General features: G+C 35.4%; 3 protein-coding genes across 3 annotated transcripts in view; all 3 read right to left on the bottom strand.

The window, feature by feature from the left end:
- Window positions 1-2116, bottom strand: part of LOC110711113 (cytochrome b-c1 complex subunit 6-like) — a 4919-nt gene extending 2803 nt beyond the window's left edge. Inside the window, exons 1-2 of the mRNA XM_021889480.1 lie at window positions 1976-2116; window positions 385-430 (exon numbers count right to left, since the gene is read on the bottom strand). Of these exons, the coding sequence (XP_021745172.1) occupies window positions 385-386 (2 nt within the window). The 5' untranslated portion in view covers window positions 387-430; window positions 1976-2116. The remainder of the gene's footprint in view (window positions 1-384; window positions 431-1975) is intronic.
- Window positions 2117-5991: 3875 nt separating this feature from the next.
- On the bottom strand, window positions 5992-8606 carry LOC110711108 (dihydroneopterin aldolase 2-like). The gene is made up of 3 exons (XM_021889475.1): window positions 8440-8606; window positions 6944-7148; window positions 5992-6318 (listed from the first exon to the last, which is right to left on the bottom strand). The coding sequence occupies exons 2-3, from the start codon at window positions 7138-7140 to the stop codon at window positions 6162-6164; spliced, it is 354 nt and encodes a 117-aa protein (XP_021745167.1). The 5' UTR covers window positions 7141-7148; window positions 8440-8606; the 3' UTR covers window positions 5992-6161.
- A 946-nt stretch (window positions 8607-9552) lies between these two features.
- On the bottom strand, window positions 9553-22122 carry LOC110711109 (epidermal growth factor receptor substrate 15-like). The gene is made up of 13 exons (XM_021889476.1): window positions 21666-22122; window positions 19753-21001; window positions 16368-16592; window positions 16060-16277; window positions 13732-13806; window positions 12584-12655; window positions 12408-12506; window positions 11718-11789; window positions 11519-11633; window positions 11160-11228; window positions 10740-11004; window positions 10571-10646; window positions 9553-10336 (listed from the first exon to the last, which is right to left on the bottom strand). Exons 1-13 carry the CDS (start codon window positions 21816-21818, stop codon window positions 9917-9919), a joined length of 3108 nt encoding a protein of 1035 aa, XP_021745168.1. The 5' UTR covers window positions 21819-22122; the 3' UTR covers window positions 9553-9916.
- Between the last annotated feature and the right edge of the window lie 3038 nt (window positions 22123-25160).

Below are 25160 nucleotides of genomic sequence, written 5' to 3'. Positions count from 1 at the left end.
GGTAAAAAAGTAACATAAAATCCTTCTCAAGCTCTACCACCACTACCAGCAACAAGATGATCACCTTAAACTTAATGCAACTACAATCAGCATTGACCAACTATGGCAATTGAATTTATCACGTTGCAAATTTTTTTAAAATATATCTCCATGATATTAGTAAAAACAAAAGACGTTTATTAAACAATGAACACTTGTCTTGTATTAACATAATGAAAATTGACTTTTCAAGTAAAACAAAAATGGGGAAAAGGACACATGGAAGCAGTATAACAACTATAGAAACTAAGAAAATTGCAGGATCCAAAGAATAAGAGGCTCCATCCAATAATGTAATAATTAATACCCATATTAGTTTGTAATAAAGAGAACATATATACTTACATAATTAAGAAGTTGAAGTGTGAGTAATCCAAAAATTATCCTTGCCCTGCAACAGAACATCGATGACTTATAAGAAACACATGTTTAAAACATTATATTACAACAGATAAGAAAACTACAATTGCTCAAAAAAAAAAGAACTTAAGCCTTGCTTATTATATCTAGTTGCTAGTAAGGAGCATTCAACTCTCACCAGTTAACACACACACACACACAGAGAGAGAGAGAAAAAGAAGCACCCTCGGAAAATGACGCAAAAATACGAATTCAATAGGCCAAGTGCAACTGTGCAATGCAAGATGACATGAAATATTAAAGAGCATAAAAGGCAGGCAACAGTTTATAAATAACACAAAGCCAAGAACCTTTCTTGATGATGCCAACACTAACAACAAATAAACAAAGTAATAATTAACAGAAAATGCTTCCCCAATCATGCAATATTGCCTATAGGTCAATCTTGGCCATCTACAAGAAGTGAAAGAAGAACAAATGCTGATAAAGCCACACAAAACACTAATACTACAATTAGTACATACATTCCCCACGTCCACTCCCAGAGCCCATGCCCGCCCCTTCCTTAAACAAAAAAACTCCTCCAACGTGTAAATCCAAGTAAAATGCACTATGCTTCCAAACAATGGTCAAAATTCAGTACATTTGCAATTAAATGCAATACAAATTCCTTCAAAAAAATAAGCGAGTGATCTCATCATCTAATCAAGCAAAAAATGATTTTCATGGTTTCATCCTACAATGCATCTACCCGCATAGATTATAAAACCAAAAAATAAATAAAAATAAAAAACAAATAAAAAAACAGTTCAATATACTTACTCCGTTCCTTAATAGATGACACGTTTCTTTTATCACGTTTGCCAACACACAATTTTCACGAGTTATATCTCCCATTATAAACATTGTAAAATTATAAAAAGTGGATATTAATAAAATATACATTAAGACGATTCAAACAAGATCCCACATGATTATCTTTTATCGTAGCTACAAATCACAAAAGCTAGTCAAAGTGTTGTTTGTGAATAGTGCAAAAGTCAAGCCGTGTCATCTAAAAAGGAACGGAGGAAGTATGAAATAAGATAATTGCAGTCAATTATTTATCACCGGTCCCATAGTTTAAACAACATTTACCAATAAACAAAAATTATAAAACTAGGTTTTTACATTTCACTAATAAGGTTGAACATCATCTTGAAAATTTCAGATGCCACTTTCAATGAACACTTGCCACACCAACTCAATAGAGCATGACAATCAAATCGGAGTTAAAACATCAAACCCGACACAAAAATTCGATTCAACGAACCAAGCGAAGTAATCTTAGAATAGTATGAGATCAATCAAAATGAAAACGAGAACAAAACATGGAAATTAATTCAGCTAAATGAATTCAATCAAGGATGAAAAGATCATTGGTAAAATGAATGAATCAAAACAAAATTAAAAACCCTAAATTATACATGTAATAATTGTGATCTGATGATTTAATAACACTCTACTACAGTACTACCATTGTTGAATAATCAAATAATTGAGAAAGACGAGTAAATTCGAAAGAGAGAAGTCGCACCTGTAGATCAGTGGGAAAAATGGGTCAAGAAATTGTTCTGGGAAGGAAGAAGTAGATTTGCAATTAGGGATTTCAGACCCCTACCTTTTTATGTGCTTTATTTTATTTTATTTTTTTTTAAGTATTTGGGTTACTGTGATCGGGCCATGGGTCAGTAATCAATATGGAAGGGACTTGGTCATTGGTCATGAGGCCTTTTTTTCTGCCTTCTCATTTGATCGCCAAAACCAAATCCAATCCGAACATTGAATATGAGGGTTACCAAACCAAGATGTTGTTGGTTTTGTTTTTCGTTTTTCAAAATCATACTACCTTTGTTTTTTTTTTTGGGGTACATTTAGCACTATTCATAAACTTCCCTTCAACCGTGTTTTGTGATTTACATGTTGTTTCGGGGTTTTTTGGAATCCCTCATGATATAGGTCGTGAATATGTTCAGACGGTCGCAGACACCTGCAAAACAACGAATATTCCAGTGATGGAATATTCGCCTCCGACAGTTAAGTTAGTAACCGGAAAACGTAGATACTTAGAGAGAGAAAATAGAGAGAAGTTTAAGCACTTTGTATGCCGTTTTTATGATGTCTCAATCCACCCCACCCATCATTAATGATTGGGGTATTTATAGGGGTGGGAGTGTGCGCATTCTAGGGTTGGTATCCTAAAAGGGAGAGCACTGATTGGCGGCACAATCAGGTGAGGACACGTGTCCTTGGGGGCGCTGTCAAGGGCGCTTTTCTAGGGATTTGGGCCACCTGATGTAAGGAGGTCTTCTCTCTTATTCAGGTGCTCCTATAGCTACCACATGTTATCTTCCTATTAGGACATGTGTCGCCCTTTCATTGAGCCAAGTGTCACTTTAGAATTGGGCCACGTGGTGGGGTAATTTTTACCCTAAACATATGTAATGAAAGATATAATCACGTGGAATCTTGTTAGATTCGTCAGTATATATTTTCAAAATATCAATTTTTTATAATTTTTTCTTATCGATAATTAAAGATATTAATGGTTGATTTTTTTTTTTTTTTTGAATAGTAAAAATAATTCATTAATAAAAAGTCATGCGACATCTATAAAGGAGATTCAACTTTAAAAAATATATAAGATATTGAATCAAATAAAAATTTCCTTCATAAAAACTACGATCTTCGAGTAGATCTTACACCGTGGAATATCTCCCGCTTATATCGCTGGAAAATACAGCCTTGTTGGAGAGACAATCTAACGATTCTTTGTAGTCGTAAGGATGTTTTCCTTCTGATTCATCTATCGGTATTTGAAATCTTGATAACCTTTGCGATCTCGCATAATTTTTCACCAACGAAATAATATCATGGATTCAACACTAAGAAATTTCTCCCCAAAAAGAGGATAAAAAACCTTGTCTTTCGAAGGAGGCCGAAAAACCCTTGTCTTTCGAAGGAGGTCGAAAACTACCCTTTCTTTCAAGGGAGAAAAGTTCCTCTCAAAAGGAGGAAGCATTATTATAAACCTAAAAAAAGCTTTTAAAAATTCAAACATTGGGGCTTTTCATCGGTTACCCCTTCAAAATTCAACAATGTAGGCTAGGGTTTAGAGAGAGGAGAGAGAGTTCTCAACAATTAATGGTTGAATTTGTGCACTAGCAAACGTGACTAAAAAAATGTATCTATTAAAAAGAAACGGAGGAAGTATGATATATTGTCATACGGAACATAATGAATCAAAAATTAAACAAACATATTTAAAAATGATAATTTTGAAAAATGACAATTTGTGGAAACATCTTTTTCCAGTTTCTTGACAATAACAGGAGCTTTAAATCCTTAAGGAATGTAAAGGTCTAAAACTTAACTGTTTAAAGGTGGTAATATTGAATAAGCAATCAAAGCTTGAGTCTTGCTATTTGCTAACATAATTAATACGGAGTAGTAATTTAAACTTCGTAATTAGTTTCAGTCATAGAATGATAGAATAGTGTGAATCTAGTAATAAAGTTCCAAGACAAGTTTCAGTCATCCTTTGCCCTTTGGTTGTGTATCAAGGTAATTCTTTTTTGTAATCCTTCATGTTATCATTGGAACGTTGCCTGACTTATTTCTGAACTAAGTTCAGGGTCAAGTTCAATGAAAATCATAATGATAAAATTTAACATTCCTAAGCTATTTAACAGAAAAATGGATCATATTTTTAATCTTTTAGAGAAGGAATAACCAAATTATTTCACCTCTTTTCATGTTATGGCTAATTGTTATACACTTATACTTAATATATCGTATATGTCTTCTGGTCACTAGTCTGAACAGTTGATTACTTTAAGAAACATCAGTGCAGGTTAAATAGGAACTACTTAAACTAGAAAAACAAGATCTCCCTTAACTATCCTTTACAAATAAAACCATACACCAACCTGAACTTTATACTCGAATTACCAGTTCTGAACTCTGAAGTTTAGCTAGAAACTCAGGATTATGCATGATGTACAACTTGCACCAAACTATTATGTTTATAGGAGACATGCACGATGAAAGATTATCAACTATTTGCCCCAAAACACAAACTAATATTTGCATAAGATTCTTGTAGGCGTCATTCGAAGTGCGCCTACTTAAGCATATGGTGAATATGCTTGGCACTCATAGGAAGTAGAAATTGACATACGATTAGGGACAAAGCAAAGTAGGGAGCCGCCAACAAGTTTTTAAGGAACTTGTAAACCGTTCACTGATCATTTAAGGCAACCACGATTAAGGGACAACGATTGACCCATGAAGGTTACACCCCAATTATAATCCATGAGATTACTAACTCCATATGGTTCGAAACCACGAAAGGAGGATCGAGGATGATGGTACGAAGTGAGTCATGGAGTCACATTCACCTGTATTGGCTTCTACTCGATTCTTATTGTGAAAAGTATTTCCTGCGATCTCAAAGGCATACAAACAAAGATTCAATTTTCTCCAAACTATATTGGGCTAAATTGGTTGAATGTTAATGCAACATGTAATTCTAAAATATTAGTGATCACTTGATTAAACAACAAGATTAAAAAGGAACCTAAACCGGTCGTCCAAATTATCTTATTAAGCGTTATATTTAATTACACATTCTCATTAAACATGCAATATGGTAATCAGTAAATATAATAAAATTAACATCAATATTGGAAGCAATTCAACAATAATAATAACGATAGTCAAATCAAATCATAATAAACCTAATCATGATACTAGCAACAAGAATAATAAAAAGAGTAATTAAGTGAACTAATTACTCACGTTCCGCGTTTCTTTGAATTGCTACATCATGAATAAATTGTTAGTAACTTCAATAAAAATATAAAATCAAATTGAAATTAAATTAAATAAAAGTAGAGTTGAATTTGGTCCAAACCCTCAATTCGTTCTACCTTTCACACCTTGGTTTAAGTATGGAATTTCGGGTGTTGTATGGACTCCGAAGGGATGTATGGTGAGAGAATAGGGAAGGCTTGTTTTTAGGCTAGAGCATAAGAGAGAGAAGAGAGAATGATTTGGTGCCTCGAAACTGAGAAATCACCCTCGAATTTATAGAAGAAATGAACAGGGTGATGCACGAAACCCTAAACATGAAATGCGCCGCGGAGGGAACCCTAGAAATTGCCGCGTCAAGGCAGGGATTGCTGCGACACGGTGCAGTTTGCCGTGACACGGCAGATATTGCCGTTGCGCGGCATTTCTGCCGTGACACGGCAAATCTGTTTTCTAGATTTCCGTCCAAATTCATTTTAACCCTATTTCTTAAGCATTAAGGACGTGATCTTTAGGCGTTGTTTCAGCTGTTCTGGGCTTATTTCAGGTTTAGGGTTTTGTTATTTTATTAATCGAGCTTAATTAATAAATATAACGAAATGAATTAAAATAGATTAAAATGGTTTGGGTTAAAATGCGGGTAGGACTGTGTTTGACTACATGTTTGGACTGATTTGTGGACTGTCGACTGAATATGGGTTTTAAGCATTCCCGAGATTAAATACTCGCCCCGACCAATAATGGCGGTGAAATGTTGTTCATCATCGGATTTGATTTTGGGGAGATATTTTTAGGTGTCTACAATTCTGCATTACAAGTTTACACACACCCTACTAGGAGCAAGGGACTAAGGATTATGACAAAGATCATATTACGTCAGCAGGTCTTGAGCGGAAAATTTCAACTCCCAATTAGTCTAATTGGCCTTGAACTGCAACATGAGGTTTTTTAACCTCCACACGTACAGCAGATATTTGAGAAAACTTAGTAAAGGTAATAGTTGCGATTTGCTGAGCTACGGACTCCAAAAGATCCCGAGAAGCTCCCTCAACCACCTCCTTGACTATACTGTAAATTTACACAAGAAAAGCATGTCAGTGGTAGTAATAACAATATGACAACTTGACAAGATAATCGAAGTATATGGAACGAAAATTATAATTGCAAAAAATGATTTGAGTGGAGAGACCTTTTATTTATAATTTCAGTACAGTTTCCTTAAGAGGACCACTGATGTTCCCAACAGATTGTAGATTGTTATATAGTTGTAAACTTTGCATCAAAAGGAAATTGTAACTTTCAGAAGGGTATTTTCCTGAATCAGTTAATTACTTGACACAAATCAGCAGAAGTTTCAACAAATCTTCTAACATCGTGAGATTCGTGACAGCTTTTTGATTGTGCACATGCTTGTGCATGGACTAGAATTATAACTTCAAAACTTATGACCTATAACCATATAACTACAAACTCAGGATTATTTGAAAGTAGCACTCAATTGATGTCGATCATTGTTCTGGAACAATGGACTCAAATCAAGTTATATGAAAGACCAAGCAAGTAATTTATCAACACAAACACGAACACAAAAGTTGTGCTAAAGCAAAAAGATTATCACATTACGAACCTCTGCATCCAAAATCTCATTTAAAAGCATCCTCAAAGATAACTTTATCAATAACTTAATACTCACCGATAAATCTCAGAGTAGCTGATAGTGTCAGACAAGAAGTCTGATATGCCAGCCTTGTGCAGATCCATCCAGGCATCTACATCCACCGCAAATTTCTGACCCAGTTTTTTTTCTTCAGGTTTCACCCCATGAAATCCATGAAACTTCAACCCCCTTAATACTAGCTTATCTCCTTTCATAATTTGAGCATTATCCATCTCAGCACCTACAAATCATCCATCAAAATCGATTTCAGGGATTGTTTTCGCTGTTGATGCAAAGTGTGATGTTTCATGCATAGATTAGACACAAAATAAGGAGGATTTGGAGCTTGGTCTTACTTCGGACTATACTGTACACAAATCAGAAACCCAAATATACAAAAGGGGAAACAGTAATTTGTTTCGGAGGTTGAGGTAGTGAGGAGTAGAATAATTCTTAGTGATGCCTTATTATTCCACGATAACAGGAGGGAGCTTATTATACCACACCCAAACACTACAATGATTTATGGCTATGCAATAGATAATTTCTTTGGCCCATCAATCAACCAAAGTCTAGTAGCAAAAGAGCCATTTTATGATCAACTCAAATTCCTTAATCACCTATTCACCTTTAAGGGAATGGAGGGGAACAAAAGAAAGGAATGGAAAGGAGACTTGGGCTCGTGCTTTCTGTCCAAATCTTCTCAACTTCCAGAACAAGTCATATCCAAATGAAGGAAGTTGCATAAATCATTAAATCATCACTCTCCCTCCGTTTCTTATCTATTTTCATCCGCTAATCCGAACACATTGTTAATTCAAACTATGGAAACCAGAAAGAAATTAGCATTGGCCTAATTTGGTTACGACTAAGTGGATGAAATTTCCTATGATTGTAAGATACTACCTTATGATTACCTCTATACTTAAATATATTAGGATGGTGTGGTTGGTGTCATCTTTACCTGTCCATTTCATAGTAGTTGCAGGAACAAAAGTTAAAGAAAGCAAGAGTACAAATGATCAATATCTTTTTAATTAATTTTAGTTATTGGAAATCACATACTCATGGAATTACTTAATATCATTAATCTTAATTCCGTTGTTAGAGCAAATAAGAGCGTATAATAAACTTGACTTTTTTTTTATTGCACCATTAAGCAATTAATAATTTTTTTTTCAAGAAAAATAATTCACCAAAAGCAACCAACAACCAACAAGAACAAGCATGATTTATTTATTTTATTTTAATTTGGGAATAGGCGAATAGCAATTGTAAATAAAAGATACTTCGTAACATTTTTACATCAAATTGCGGAAAACCCATCAACTAGTCAAAATCACAGAATACAATCTAATCGAAATGGGTCTCCTGGAAGAAAATTATAGTACATAATATGACATTAACATTAGTTCAAGTGAACATTTTGGTTGTGGAAAACTTATTTGCAGATTTGATTACAATTCGATTCAACATAAAGAAATTAACATGATTTGAATAAAATTAAAGAATGGAGATTGTGGAAAACTTACTTGTAGATATGATTATAAGTTTTGGAGGACTGGAACGTTAAGTTTGTCTGTATGTGAGAGAGAAAGAGAGTGCTGCAAGACTATTGTGAACTTCAGTTACAGCCGTTGGAGAAATAAGGGAGCACATTGTATTATTGTAAGGCATCTGGCAACGTTTTACATTAAACTCAAAATGGTGCCACTAATTAAAATCGAAGGAAGTATTTGGGACATAAGAAACACATTATAATATAAGGCATTTGTCAAGGGAAAACTTTTGTATACACCTAGTTTTCAGTAATTTACTGTACATCGGGTACACTTTTGTCAGATTTAATGTCACTTTTGTCAAATTTAGTGTCACTTTTGTCAAATTTATCAATGAAGCATAAATAACTCATATATATCAAGGTAACTTTTATGCGTTTTAGTGTAATTTTTGCGTATTTTATTGTCACTTTATAATGGATGTTCAGTAATTACTGAACATCCGTTTTATTTAAAGGTTTGTGTTTGTCAAGTATGTCAAATCTAGTCAATTTGTGTAAGTTACATACATCGTATGACCCTTCAATTTGTGTAAGTTAAATACATGTGGCCATCTAGGTGATTTTCCTATGATGCAGTATCATTCTCGGAAATTTGATGTTTAGACGGATTTGTAGCTTTGCAGGAGCCCTCTCACGGGTTTCACCTTATAACCAGTTTCCGTGACTGAATGGGGTTGACTTGTTTTCTTGTCAACTCTCACCGAAAATATCAGAAATGTTGAGGCTATGATTTTCTGTAGTTATGATTTTCTATAAATGACCTAAAATAAACGTGTCAACTATAATGAAACAGAGTAGTATATTATTATAAAGAATAAATCTTAGCTTATTAATATTAGACAATGATTTAGTAATATTTATCAAAAAAAATAATGATTTATTAATAAGTTTTGGAACAGAGTAAAAGCTCTAATCTCAATCTCTGATCAGTTTCACTATGACAATAATTAGGACCATTACGTTTGCAAAGGCCCTTTCTATATTGATGTTCTGACCCCACAATTTCACATTATAAAAGCGAGATGTTAATGTTGAGACTTCACAAGTGGCCTTGTAAAGGCGAGCAAAATTACCTAGAAACTCATATCCAACGTAAACAATTCATGAGATTAAACAGAATAATACTACCAAATTCAGTACCTTGACAATGTAATTTCAATGTGTTGATCGTTCATTATGGAGTAGTTTCTTTTTTCTACCTCGTTTCACTCCTAACCAGGCGAAGAGCTGACACAATTCACAAATGAATTAATAATGCACAACGTTCTTCTGGTTTCTATATGCCAGGAGAAACATATTGCAGGTCTACAAAACATTACAAAGGAACAAATACCGATGAATTTACACAAGACTAAAACTATACAAGCACACGAAAAATGGCTGCTACATATCACTTGTTCCACAAAATGAAGAATATGGGAGTTGATCCTAGAACAAAACCCAATGAACTAGAATGAACTCCAATTATCTGAAGCTTTCTTGGGTGTTTCAGAGGAGACCTTAAAAGGTCCAGAGGATCCAAAGGGATCTGCATCATCAAACGAAGTAAATCCTCGACTATGGCCACCAAAGCCACTCCTGCTGCTACTTACAGAGTCAAACCTTGTAAGGGTTTCACGTGGTGGAGAAAACCGACTGCTTTCATTCATGTTGAAGGAATCAAACCTTGAGTAATTATCAAAGAAGTTGTCCCCAGCCTCACTATATCTTGGAGAGTTACCAGACTTAGAGAATGATGGTGTTCCAGGCACGGAGTCAGCAAAATTGAATGGGCTTCTTTTATTATAACTGCTGTCCCCTTGTGGAGAATCTGTTCTAGGACTTGAACCAAAGCCACTGGATTCAAACAGACGATCACCATGCTGGTCCTGCAAGGATGAAAGAACAAATCTTTAGATGAAAAGATGAAGACAGAAATATACTCCTTACATCCAGAGTCACATATATTTAAAAAATAGGGATAGAGATAAACATTAAATACTAGTGTGAGATTAAAATCAAGTCACATCCTTAATCACAAGGTACTGGGACAATGTGACAATCATTTCCGGACAAGGGAAGAAGAATATTTGATCCAATGCGTACTGATGCAACCAGCTTACCTTGGAATTAAATCCCCAAACTGAATCTGCATCATCAGTACCATCGAAATTGCCCCAACCCTGGTCATCAAAGCTTCTGTGGAGGACAAAAGAGAAATTATTTAAATAAAAAAAAATGATTTTAAGTGAAACTGTTGAACAAAAAAGCAAAAGAATGGGCAAAACATACTGCTGGAAATCTGTATCTGCCTCGCTCTTTGCAAAAATATCTGAAAAATCTTGTGATGCTCGAGGTACTGGACTTCCATGTGGGCTATTTGCTGAATCATCTTCACTATGGGGGTAAGCAGATTCACTATCAAAAGCACGTTCACCTTTACTATCAGGGCTATATACATCATCATGAGAGTATGTTCCATTCTCAAATAATGTAGATCTCGGAGAAGTCTTAGCAGTTTGTGTGTCCGTACCGACCTCCTTGTCAAATTGGAGTCCTGAAGAAATAAAGTGATTAGACACCATTTTTTTATTGTTTTTACTCTCTTCGTGCAATAAAGGAAAATTTTGAAGCTCTCTAGAAATAATATAGTTTGCAATATGAACAACTTCATCAACAAAAGGTGAGCAACAAAATTCCTACAATGCATACCTTCATCATCAAACTTGTCCCATTCTTCATCCCAGACAGCAGCTCCTTCTTGAATTCCAGGTTGCCAGCCTTAAGATTATAACCATATTCAGGTCAGTTCACAATTAGCTTCATTTTATCACACTATAAGCAAACAATAAACATGCAATATATTCCCAACATATGATATAATGTGGCTTTAAGATTATAACCATATTCAGGTCAGTTCACAATTAGCTTCATTTTATCACACTATAAGCGAACACTAAACATGCATTATATTCCCAACATATGATATAATGTAACAATACATCAGACGTAACTGGAAATTATGAAAGGGAGAAGTTAAAAGTGAAGCAAGATTAAGAGACTCAAACTACCTTTAGGAAGCTCAATCAATGCTGCGGACTTAATCTCTATTGCATGTTTCTTGCAGCGTTCAGACAAAGCTTTTAGGAGCTCCTCAAAATCTGACAGTATCCTATCAGCACGTACCTATAAAAAGAGAAACTCATGGATACAGGTCTAGAATTGAAAGCAAAATTCATGTGTTATCATAAACTATATGGTGAACTCTACCTGAAGAATACCGTCAACACTTCCACCTTGTTCCATGTTAATAATTGCTTGCTGTAACTCTGCTTTTCGCCCCTGAACAGAATAAAGACAGAAGTGTAAAACAAAACCTAACCTTTGAGACTAAAATTTTATGCAACGACCAACCTATCATATACTCCTAACAGAAAGCTATCAAGACATGAGTAGACTCAAATTACAGAGCAGTTAATTCATTAACGAAATTAAGATAGGTGAATAGTCAAACTTTGTGAAAAAGATGGTGCAATAATATAAGAGGGAAAAAACACTCTCTCCAAGTAAAAGTAAGGGAATAAAGGAAGAAAGAAAGGAATAGCAGAAGCAAAGACATAATAGAGAAATCAGTAAGAAAATGACCCCATTGCATGGAATAATCATAGTACACCTATTCCCTCAAGCACAACTGCACAAGCGAGTAAAATTCTAAGGAAGAAAAAAACATAAATTTAATTAGTAGATACCATAGGTTATACATTATAGAAAGAATACAGATGAAGAGACCTCAACCACACAACAATTTGTCACTTAAATTTTAGTGCTGCCCAGGATTGCAATAGAACAATATCAAAGAAAGTCGTAGACCACCAAAGGCACCAATTTTGCACACATCATGGAATAATCATTTCCATAGGTGGCCAAGTTGCCACAAAATGCCAATCAAGAAAGAATTACCTGATATTCTCGGGAATTAGCCTCTTCAATAGTTAGCTTGGAAGCTATTTCTGCTACTTGCTTATATTTTTCTTCATATTTCTTTCCCAGTAAATCCGCCTGAGAAATCACTTTGTTAGATACATGTGGGTTGAGGGATAATGCAATTTATGAAATTCCCTGGACATATGATTTACCTCACGCTTGTCTGCAGATGCTCTCTCAATGATTTCATTCAGTCGATTATCACATCGACTTTTGTATAGAACCTATAAAATAAATCAAGATTGACATTCATAACAATATTTCAAATAAATAAAACTAACCAAGTAGATACAAGTGCGACTGAAATGCACACTATGGAATGAAAATTCCCAACCCAGTTTCAACACTACGCAGAGCCAACAGTACTCTAACTGCACTTTAAAATTTGGGATCAACATCCAATCAAATGAAAAGTCAAAGTCTCTGTAGCGATGGAAAATTGGACTATCTCACATATTCAGGATGCGTTGATCCCTCTGTAAGTGCCCTATAAAAAATTTTACAATAAAAAATATTGAAGCTTGTATCTCAATCATGATACTGGCAGTCAAGTTGATTGCTGATATTAGTATCATTTTTCCCATTTTAGTTGTCCCTACAAGATTTTAAATGCAAGTAATATCCTTTTATATTTCATTAATGAGTGGGATCTTCCAATCTGAGAACAGCATAGCAAGAGATTACTTGCAGAGTTTTACTGCTATCTACTCATTTTCCGAAAAAAAAAAAAACTTAAAAGAGTTTCTGATGGGAACTTTCATAAAGTTTGGACAACAATAGAATCAACAAATATTCAAGTAGACCTTCACACAATCCTCTACTTTGGTCAAAAATTTGTAAAGCTAATTTCCTTCTGGATCAGGGGTCAATCAGAAACAAATTCTTTGAGATGAAGGTTTCACCCCCTCTCTCACTGAAAAACAAAACAAAACAAAAACCCAGCACTGGGATAATGGTATGACAGTTTTTTGTTCGTCACTGTCTAATTTTATGACCTACCCAGCAGCCATCAATGAACCCAATTACTTGTCAGATTTCGAAAATGAATAACTGATAAACTTTAACAGCATACTAATAGCAAAAGAAAAAGGGAAAAAATAAAATACCATTGCATGGTAAAGATTATACAATCAAAGTAAACTTCTACTCAAATTTTAATTCATTTAGCCCAGGGTATAAATTATTACTACAGTCCTGCTTAAAGAAAAATACACATCCGCATAGAAAGAATTGAAGGTTCAGTGAGCTACGCCAATAGATTCATAAAAGTGTACAAAAAATCTGTAACTTATATACTCACAAGTTCCTGCATTTTTGTACGGTAGAACTCGAGCTTTTCCCTGGAATCTAGATATACTTTCTCCACCTTTTCAACCTTCAATTCATGAAACAAAAGTTAAAGATTCTGATGTAGATGAAAACAGAAAGTAAAAACAATTTCAATACTCGAAATAATATAAGCAGTGCGGTCAATGCATGTGGAAGCAACCAATGTCATAATACAACATAAACTGGACAATATTGGAGTAACACAAATAAATACAGTAGTTAGACAAGTAAGATTCCTAATGCAAATTGATTACTGTCTTGCCTTGAAATTGAAATCAGGCAAGTACTTGATTTCAAAGATCTAATCCCAACTTGTATAGAATATACTGCATTTGAAGTCAGAAATATTTGAGCCGGGGAAAATGTGATAGATTCTTATTAGCATCCCATACACTACAATAACCAGAATCTAAGTACAAAATATCAACCAGCATTTCATAATTTTAGCCTTAGACTACTGAGAATCCTATTCTTTGCTACAATGTCACTAGAAACTCCAATGTCTCTTTGAAGTGGAAACTGCTTCAACTATGTGCATCACGTTCTCCCCACTGTTCATGCATCCTCACCAGACAGCACAATCAACTTATAAAAGCTATGCATACATAAATCAGGGAGCACTTAAGTTTTTATCATATTGATGAGGATAACAGATTTGGTAGAGAGTGATCACTTCTCAGAGTTCTCACTGTGAAATCAATACTATGCAGTATTAAATATAACTAGTGCGCTGCTCAAATTTCTAAAAAGGTGTCCCTCTATAAACTGATGAATTGCACAGGAAACAAACAAACAAAATATATCCACCTATAGCTCCGTTTTCTCAAGGAAATAAACAGCCTTGTAAAAAGCTGTAGTAATAAAAAAATTTAGGGTTTTTCTAAGCTATACCCCTAAGGTAGTCGAGTTTCTAAGGTGTACCCATGCTTTTTCAAGTTTTTAAGCCGTGCCCTTCAACTAGTTATCAATACTAAAATGTACCCTTATTAGTTGTTTAAAAGTTAATTGAGAGTGTGATTTCGTGGCTTCAGTTTTCGTTATTAGGGTTGCGGTGGCTAAGATTTCTTTCTCCTATCATTTCCTTACCTTTTATCATCTTTTAATTAAACTTATAGTTAACTTTAGGTGACGTAGAAGTCCCAAGGAGGGTACCATTCATTAATGGTAGTGAGTTGAGGGGCATAACTTAGAAATTTGAAAAAGCATGGGTACACCTTAGAAACTCGACTACCTTAGGGGCATAGCTTAGAAAAACCCAAAAATTTAAAGAGGTCACTGCTAATTCTTACTGATCTTATCAGGTAGCACTAGAGAAGATGTATAAGAAGAAAAGGCTGGATAATCATAAACAGATTAAAGATAAAGTTTGTAGCTACATGAAATGAAAAACACCAAGGGAGCTACCCTTACACTATGTTTGGATAACAATAGTGAAGGGAAAGGAAGGAGAAGGAAAAAGAGGGAAGGGAAAGGGAGGGGAAGGAAAAAGAGGGAAGGTGACATTCCATTTTCCTTCCAAATTTCTCCAACAATGGAGGAAAGGGGAAGGAAAATGGATCCTTCCATTTCTCTCCCCTTCCCTCCTTGCATTAACAATGGATGATGCATCCCTCCTCTTCTCTTCTGTTCTTTTCCCTCCATTTCTCTCTATCCAAACATAGTGTTAAGGTCATTGAGAACATGGAAAAGTACTCAAAGAAACTATTATAGAACATATATCTACAAAGACATAAGAGCCATGAACAGTGTTTGAAAAAGTTAGGCGCTGAGGCGCACGGCGTTAGGGGTCATGCGCTTTTTATGGTCTAGGCAAGGCGATTTCGATGAGGCGCAGCTTAAGGCGCACTGAGGCACGCACCCCGAGCAACATATTTTTTTCAGAATTTTTTTTATTGTTAATTATATGCACCTCACTTCAATGAGGCGTGCCTTAGGCGCAAGGAACTTCGGAACGCCTTGGAGCACCTTGAGCCTTTTTATTCATTAACCATGAAAGCATTTCGTGCTGCGTAATTTGTAGGATCTATTTTAAAAGTAATTAAGAGATAATAGAGAGACGCTAAGGGAGGATCACTAGTGGACAAAAGGAGGGCATGAAAGGAAAAAACGGAAAGAAAAAATGTCCTTGGACCATCATAATGTACTGTAACTAAAAATTAACAAACGTCAATTATCACTCAAAACTTAATGCTTGACTCCAATTTCCAACAATACAAAATCAGGAATGGCTTGTATTTTAGCTATGAAACCAAGAAATGCCAAGTATTACCATCGTAATAAGCATATTGAAAGCCAATACCTTATTTTCTGCATTATTTGTTTCTAGAGCACTTGGTTGCAGCAAATCCTTGTCGCCGTCACTAAAATGGTTTGTTTGGGAATTATCCAATACAGATGCTCTTGACTTTGGCTGCTGGAATTGCATGGTCATGTCAGGCTGAGGAACTGAATTCATGACTGGCCTCAAACCAGCTGCACCAGGTGAGGAAGCAGCGTTTCCCTGTGCTGGCCTGTAACCTAATTCAAAAAAAGGGACCACTAAGCAAAATAACAAGAAGAATGAAAAAAAGACATGTGTCAGAGAAATAAGAGTGTTGTTAACCATACCAGCACCAGATGCTGCTCCCCATGCTGCATTGCCATGCAAAGAATTTGGAAGACCTGACATCCGCATAAGAGTTTCATCTAACATAATGCTATTGGGAAGTGAAGCTGGAAGGGGACGCCCTTCTCTATACCGCTCCATCAAAAATAGGGCTATGCAGAACTCCCTCAATGAAAGCATGCTGTCATTATCCTGGTCAGCTAAGTCCCACACCTGCTTTAAAACCTCTGAAAAATAAAATTGGATCATAAAATGAGCAGAGCATTTATACGGATTGCTAGAGTGCTTGTCTCTAAAGCTATAGACATGAGACAGGAAAAAAATACACGAAGTATATAAGAGGGAGTAATATGCTTATTTTACATCAATCAAACAGGAGTAACATACAAGCCTAACATAATTAATGCATTTGCTAACTTCCTCTAGTATATTTTGAACTGATGTTATAAACAAAATCCAACATATAGCATAAATTCCTTGAGTTTCTCTTTAGAGCAAACTTGCCACCTTTTATAGAATGAGGAATCCTGTCTGTCCTTTGTGCAACGCTGACAAGTGCATCCAGCACCTTTGTCAGTTATCTCAGGGGTTGTTCCTTCATAGTCCTTTGTTTTAAGATACTATCATGCTTTGCGTTTAAATAAAAATATGATGAGCCCTTGCCCACAATCCTTTCTAGATGAGACTCATGAGAGTGGGTTTCGGACCCTAAAGCGATTTCTGGTGATGGATATAGGTGGTATGTATACAAGCAGAAAGGCAAATTAAGCCTTTATAAAAAAAAATAAAAAATAAAAAAAATAAAAAAAAAGAGGGGGAAAAAAAAAGTTTCTCTCAGGATTGATAAATTTTTGTAGTTACCCCCAAACAAATTGCAACAGTATAACGCCACTCCCTTACAAATAATGTTTGGTTATCATAACTTTGAAAGTTCACATCAAAATATCATCCTATCATTGAAAGATAGCATTAAACAATAGTGCTCTAGCCCCAATAATCATCACCATCACAAATTCACAATATAGGACATCTTAGAAAGGGCATCATTATATTCATTCTTATTACAATGTATATGGTTTGGATTTATTATTGTATATGACAGCTCGGTAACCTCTTTGTTTTCATGCAATTGATATCAATAATACTTCATTACCCAAAACATATATTAACTCACTATCTTCATATCCAACATATTCAACGTATGTTGGTATTAAGACAATCTAAGCCAACAATATGATCCTTATTGACAAACATCCCAATTCTTCTAATCAATAAATCTGTCTTTAATACCTGAGTATTAGATTCACACAGCTCCCTTGCTTCAATCAATAGATCTCCTTTTCACAAGACTCAACTTTAAGACTTGTATTATAAGATACCAACCTTACACCAAAGAAGGACTAAGAAAAACACATCAAGCTCTAACAAACATAGTAACACTCAGGCAAGAAAGCTAGATAAAAATCAAATCCTCTACTTATAGATTTTGTGATTGTATCTAAACAACCTAAATGGAGTAGTGACGCTCAAAATGGAAACTTAACAAAAGCCTATCGAAGTACTTAACAATGCCAAGTCAACAAATTTATGTTGATTCGCAAGCTCTGCCAAACTACTAAAGGGAACCAGCTTCCAAACTTCAACAACCCAATTCTCATTATTGCTTCTCCAAAATAGGAATAGAATTAGGGAGGATTCTGTGGTGGTCATGCGCCTTGCCAGCTTGTTGGGTGTTTGAGAAATCTGAAAATGGGTGTATCTTGTGGCCTTGTTCAATTCTAGGCAGCAACCAAGGTTTTTCTACTTCCCTTACCACAAAAAACATTGGTTTCATTTCTTAATGCCAACACCTTGTAGTTGTCAATTGCCATTGCTTTTCTAATAATTTTTTTTTAAGGAAAATGACGTCTGGTTTTGATATAAGAATCTAAAAGTGGAAATATTAAGTACTAATCCAACATTAATTACACTAATTAAAACAAGATTTTGACATGAATTCTTAATCTTAAACTACTTAAGTATATTTAATCACATATCAAACCCATTTTGTCCATTTATACAAGGGGGCAACTTGGGATTATATCAATTGCTTCACTCTCTACCATTGAATGAACTCATCAACTTATTGAAGAAAATTCTATATCTACCCATTAGCTCTAAGTGAGGCTTCTAAATCACTTCCTCGCCCCCCTCCCCCCCCCCCCCTCTTCTCCTCCCCACCCCTGATAATTTTTAATTAGTATTCATATTACAATTTGCTCTACAGAGCAGAATTACTTTTAAAAATATTCCACTCATTAACTACCAAAAATATTGAATCAAAGAACTTCATTGTATTCAAGTTGAGAGGACAAAGAAGTATGAATTGATTGTCTGATTCTCCTGATGCTCGGAAACATTGCACCTAATAGTTGTGTCGGAATTTTCTCCTTTGTGATTCCCTTACTTGCCTAGGCTCTAGGTCAAAGAATGAGGCTATGGAGAGGGGTCAATCATCTTCAAATCTTTACAAGGAAATTTTGGAAGTTTCAATCTCTTAAAGATCAACAGTAATTCTTTAAAGCACATCCAGCAAACTAAGTACAAATCCTCTTCTAACCATTTGAAATTCTAGAGAGCAGGGGGGAATATTGCAGTTCATTTGATCCCCATACCAAAATACTACTTAGGTCTCCACTCTCCAGTTGCCAGTTTAAGCAAAATTGTGAATTCAAAACATTTAACAGACAATCCCACAAAAATGTTAGGGGAACTTGGGGATACAAGCCAAATAAGGGTGTAGATCAAAGTATCCCAACCTTGGCATGAAAAAAATTCAACAGACAGGAACTCAGTTCAAGGGTATGGGGGCCAAAGTCAAAATCCATTTAGGCTTCAAGTTGAGACAAAGAAATATTGTGAGTGATTAAAGAATACATTAAATTCCTTATCAGCATAAAATATCACAAGCTTTCTAATGTTCAATGAAGATTAACTTTGTATGAAGAAAATAATATATCCAACTAACCAACACAAAGGTGAGAGCATGATTTTGAAAATTATAGTTCATATCATCATATTCTTTATCAATTAATAAATCCAGAGATTTTTATTTCCAAATCTTAAATCTAAATTTCTTCATCAAAAATTGCAACTGGCAGCTCTTCATAGCAGCAAGAATTAGTGAAGCAAATATAAAAACCTGATAAGTGGAGAAAATAATCCAAGGGCCACACCCTGATAACAATAAAACAGCAAAGCCTCAAATTTTACATTGCGAAAATTAAGCATTCAGATGAAAAACACGGATGGGGAAGATGGTGAGAGGTCATATACAGAAATGTTGAAACCAACTGCTACACTGGGAAATTCATTTTTTAAAATATGAAAATAAGAACAGCAGTTTACCTCTTGGTAGTCTCCAGCTCAGGAACAAATTACGTGCCTGTTCACCCGTGATTTTTCCATCTCGATCAGTATCCACCTCTGTGAAAACTTTGGTATATTTTTGTATACCTGGAGTAGTCATCTTTGGCCATGGTGGCTGGGATTGTTCTAAAATAGACTTAACAGGTCCAGCTGAAAGTCCAGGTGAAACACCAGAGGAAGTGACTTGAGGTAAAGACTGAGACAGATTCGAGAAAGCTTGTGCCTGATGTGACTGACCACCCCCAACAGGCTGCTTCACAAAGGCACTCTGTAATGAATCAAGAGAATTTGATCTTAATGGAGCCTGTGTTGAAGAGGCTAAAGGAACGATTGCCGACGAAGTTGTTATAGAGGATGCTGGGGCTGAAGCAGACACAGGAACTATAGCTGAAGATGTTGCTGGAGAAGCACCTGGTTTGGTCATTGAAAAAGCAGCAAAAGGGTCACCTCCAGAAGCAGCTGTTGCTTTAGAGCTATTGTTTGCAGCTTGGGGGATGGTCACTGGCATATTTTGTGGAGTAGATGGAGTGGTCCCCACATTAGAAACTTGCGACATTTGTCCATAAGGAGCCCCACTCATGTTTCCACCCATCCAATTGGCTGAGACACTAGAGTGTGGATGACCAGGAGTAGATGTTCCTGAGCTTGGAACAACAGATGGAGCCATTCCAGAACTTGGGACACCAGGAGCCGACATTCCTAGGCTTGGAAAACCAGGGGTCGACATGCCTGAGCTCTGGAAACTAGGGGTCGACATGCCCGAGCTCTGGAAACCAGGGGTAGACATGCCCGAGCTCTGGAAACCAGGGGTCGACATGCCTAAGCTTGGACGACCAGGAAATGACAAATTAGAGGCTGGAACCCCAGTTGGCAGACCTTGAGCAGGCCTCGTCAATTGGTTCCCTGGAGATGGGAAATATTGCTGCTGCATGTTCTGGTTAGGTGGTAAAGGCCCTCTATAACCAAGATTTTGTGACGCTGTAGGCATCCCAGAACCCATCGACATTGCAGGTGAACTAGGCACAGGAGATGCTTGAGGTGTAGCGGCAGGAGGTAGATTTATTTGTGGAGGAGGGATCCTGGCTGAAGCTGGTCCATGCAATGCTGACCTCACAATCTCAGGAGTCAGTTCTCGCTTAGTCTGTGCTACTGTTACCAGCTTCAGAGCATTATAAAACTCTTGACGACCAAGGAAACCTGCACGATTCTGATCGGCATGCATCCATATCTACAGCCAATCGAACAAACACACATCAGTAGCTATTTCAGTACACAATTGTTGGAGCATTGACAAAGTAACTTTTTAAGCCTCCATATCAATACAGGAGGAAGACTACCTTCATTACTAGATGTTCACATCACTAGTTCTACCATAAAAGCCTATGACCATATACTTCGTAGAAAAATACCTACTCTATACAAATTCTCTCTCAAAATGTGACCGCTCGCCTCTCGGATGCCATAAACTTCCTTTTCAACAAAAGTGTTCAACTAAGGACAGCCATCCTATGTACTACGTATATACCTCCTACGACAAGTCTACTCAACATTGGGGTTCCGGTAAAACTCAACCAACTAATCCATAAAATTGCTGGACTTTTCTCACAATCTTAGCAATTTGAGCTAGGATATAAGATAAATACTCGTAAACAACTAAATATTCGAGCATATAGCATTAAAATTGTTCTCAATAACCACAAAAAGGCACCCAAAATTCACAACTTACCCAATTTAATCAAATTTCTAAAATAATTAAGCTCCCATTTGAATTAACAATTCACATCATCAACAAATTCACTGCTACTTTAATATAACAAACAAATCCCAGTTCGCAAATAATGCCCTAGAAATCATCAACCAAGATTGAAAAAAGAAATCAAAAAGAGCAAAACCTGAGCAAGAACTTGTTTATTCAACCCAGATCCTTGAAAAAAAGCGACAGCTTCAGCACCACTAATCCGACCATCATGATCCAAATCTGCCCTTTTAAAAAACACCTCAAATTGATCCATATTTCCTGCTCCTCCTTGATTTTGACCCGCCATTTTAAAATCTTCAAACCCGGAATTAATCGAACTAAATAATTAGTACATCAAAAAAAAAAAAAAAAAAAAGTGTAAATTGAGAGTGAAATTAGGGATTTAAATTTCTCCCCAACAAAGAGGTTGGAGAAATTGAAGGAGTCAGATGAGAAAGATGAAGAGAGAGAAAGAGTGAAGAGTAGAAGAAAATGAAGAGAGAAAAAATTGCACAGCTAATCAAGCAGTTTTTGTTTGGTTTTTATCAATTTTTCAGACCAGTGGTACATTCTCCCTCTACGCTTTCATGTAAAACTAATACTCCTATTCCTGTATTTTCGTCGTTTATTTATTTAAAGGAAAAAAAATTGAAATAAAGCAATGAATTCGCGATTTTAGGTACTTACCAATTTTATAGTTTCATAGTAATAGTAAAAAGAAAGACTAGGTAGGTTGAAAATTACTTTAGAAGTTATTATTTCCTCATTTTTAGGATTTTATTTTCATTACAAAACAATAAATCGAAATAGAAGTAAAATAATAAAGTGGGTTAGGAGGGAATGGGGTAATTTGGGAGGGAAATCTGCTAAAGCGGTTTCTGCTTTAGTATAGTACTAGGTAATAATCCTCGAGTGATGCTCGGTTTTGCAAATATAGAAGAAAAAAAAAATTAATTGCATTATGATGATATACTTTTTAATTTTAATAATACCGATGACATAAGAGTTAATAAGCCATGACAATTTCATAGAATCTAAATCTATAAAAACACAAAAATAATTTTAAAGGGACAAAATGATTGAAACAAAGCAATAAAAATTCACGATTTTAATATATATATATAGGAAAACAAATGGAGTTATGAAATTAGTTAATTACTCCGTACAAATTATTTAGATTGATGGTCAGTGAAAAAAGAAAGAATTTAGTTTGAAAAATTATTTTAAGAGTTATCCTTTCCTAAAATTTAGATCTTATTTTCATTAAAAAAAATGATAAAAGTTTAATAACAAAATGGGTTAGTAGGGAAAATGGGTAATTTGGGAGGGGAAATCTATTGAAGTGTTTTTTTTTTTTTTTGTTTTTTTTTTTTTTTTTACAGAAATGCAAGCAAAAATTAATTAATCAACCGAAAGACTTAAGTCAACCATTACAAACTCAGCAATTTCACTAGGAACTCTTCCATCCAAACTCTAAGATCATCAAAAGTACAACTTAGTTTAGCTAGTTCATGAGCTACACAATTATCTCCCCTTTGGCAGCCTTGAGCGAGCTAAAGAATGTCATTGACGACCATCCCGAATGTTGTTGGAGATGCAATACCCTTTGCTAGATGGTTATACAGCTTTAGACAATCAGTTTCCAAATAAACCACCCTAAATCCCAAATCTAGAGAGATGTTCAAGGCATGCCTCATAGCTAAAGCTTCGGCAATATCAACATCAAATTTGCCTCGTGACAAGTGCATAATATACCACATTTTTAGTCCCTAATATTAGTCTTATAATCGCTTTTAATTAGTTATTTTATGAAATAATTATTCACTTTAATAATTTTAGTTCTTAGTTTATGTTAGTATTTTATTTTATAGCTATTTTTATAATAAATGATACTTAATATCATGTTGTGTGTTTTTTTTTTTTGTAGGAAAATAAGAGAAAAATAAATTGGACTTACCAACAACCAAAAGGAGTTTGTTTTGCTACTCAAAGACTCACGTGCTCCTTCATCATCAAATAAAAAGAAACAAAAAAACGGGAAAAAAAAAAAGAAAAAAGAAAAAAAAAAAGAAGAAGATAAGAAGAAAAGGAGGAAGAGGTGCGTGAAAACCAAAGGAACCAAACCCACCGTATCAAAGTTTTATCCCCAAGAAGAATGGTGATTATCCTCCGAAATTCAAGGCAAGATAAAGAGAAGATGAATTTCTACCTTATTCGCAAATTTATCTCTTTAATCCTGAAAAATGTATGTCGTTTTTGGTGTATAAAATCCCCAATTATTCCTTCTCAAAACACACGACTTAGCCAAATATTATACAAAGAGCAAGAAAGTTCGAGTGAGTCCGTAATTGGGCAATACGTGAAGAAAAGATAGCCATTGGAGGGCAGCTAATATAATTTATCATAGGCTCATAGGGAGGGAATTCGGTGGATTAAGAAGCTAATCCAATATGTTAGAGTAGAATTGAAGCCTATAGTTATTATGAATATATATACAACAATTAGAGGTATCAACGAGCACACAACTGAGATATCTAGGCATTTTCATAATATCAAAAAAAAAAATTTGAAACTTAAAGTTCGAGCATTTAATTCATATATACGGAGTTCCTCCTAAGAAATTGGAATCTAACTCCTCTCTGCCCTACATCCTAAAATTTTTAATTACGTTTTATCTCTCCATATCTCCTCTCTGCCCTACATCCTTCCCCACCCCCACTCTCTTTTACTCACTCTCATCCTCACCTTTTTTTTCTTTTTCTCTATCCCCTGCTCACTCCTGCTTCCTCACCTCCTCACTCCTCCATACCCTTTCTCTGTCCTATACGAGTACGACATTTTTAGCCATATGTGGTTTGAATTTTGACAAATTTCCCACATAAATTAGAACATGAATTTTTTGGCTAGACTAGAAGACTATTACAGACAATGAAGGAAGAGAGGAGAGAAATGATAGTGAAAACTGCTTTGGTTTTAAAAAAAAAAAAGGGTCATGATACATTTTGCCTTTCTATCTCATACTATCTTCTTATTCACATGGAAAAATTGTCATCCGTCCAAAATAATCCCACCTTTGGATTATTTTTTAATAATCCGAACTTTAATGTGAATTTGCTTCTAATGGTCCCAACCGGTCATCCAACTTGTTATAACAAGTTACTAAACACGTGTCATCACGTGATCGATTAAAAAATTAAAAAAACAACTTTAAAAATAATAATAATAAAAAAAAACCCCACCTCACCAGCCCCTGCCACCCTCCTCGGCAATCCCTCTATCAAAAGACCACTCGCAAGATCAAACCTGCCTTGAGTTTATTACCTTAGAATACCGGACAACCCTCAAGGTTATGTGTTTAGATCTAGGTTCTCACTTTTAGGAGGTAATATTAATTCTCTAGTTAATTGTGGGATCATCTAATAATCTAAATAAAATTACCTCTTTAAAGTAATCCTACTAGGAATAGGAAAGTCGTCCATATAGGGCGACTTGTCACACAAGGTCAAGCCAACTGACCACCTCATGTGTGGGCCGCGTGCCACACTTGTGCCCAAGGCACGTAGCAGCCCGCAAGCCTAAGCCGCAGCTAGGCTACTTGGCTGGGCCTTGCAGCAGCTGGGTCTACCTTCGGATAGGCCTGGTTGGTTAA

Source organism: Chenopodium quinoa, unplaced genomic scaffold (genome assembly GCF_001683475.1).
Source record: "Chenopodium quinoa cultivar QQ74 unplaced genomic scaffold, ASM168347v1, whole genome shotgun sequence".
Classification (NCBI taxonomy): Eukaryota; Viridiplantae; Streptophyta; class Magnoliopsida; order Caryophyllales; family Amaranthaceae; genus Chenopodium; species Chenopodium quinoa.
The sequence above is the reverse complement of the archived record's forward strand: the minus strand, read 5'-3'. Positions and strand labels throughout refer to the sequence as shown.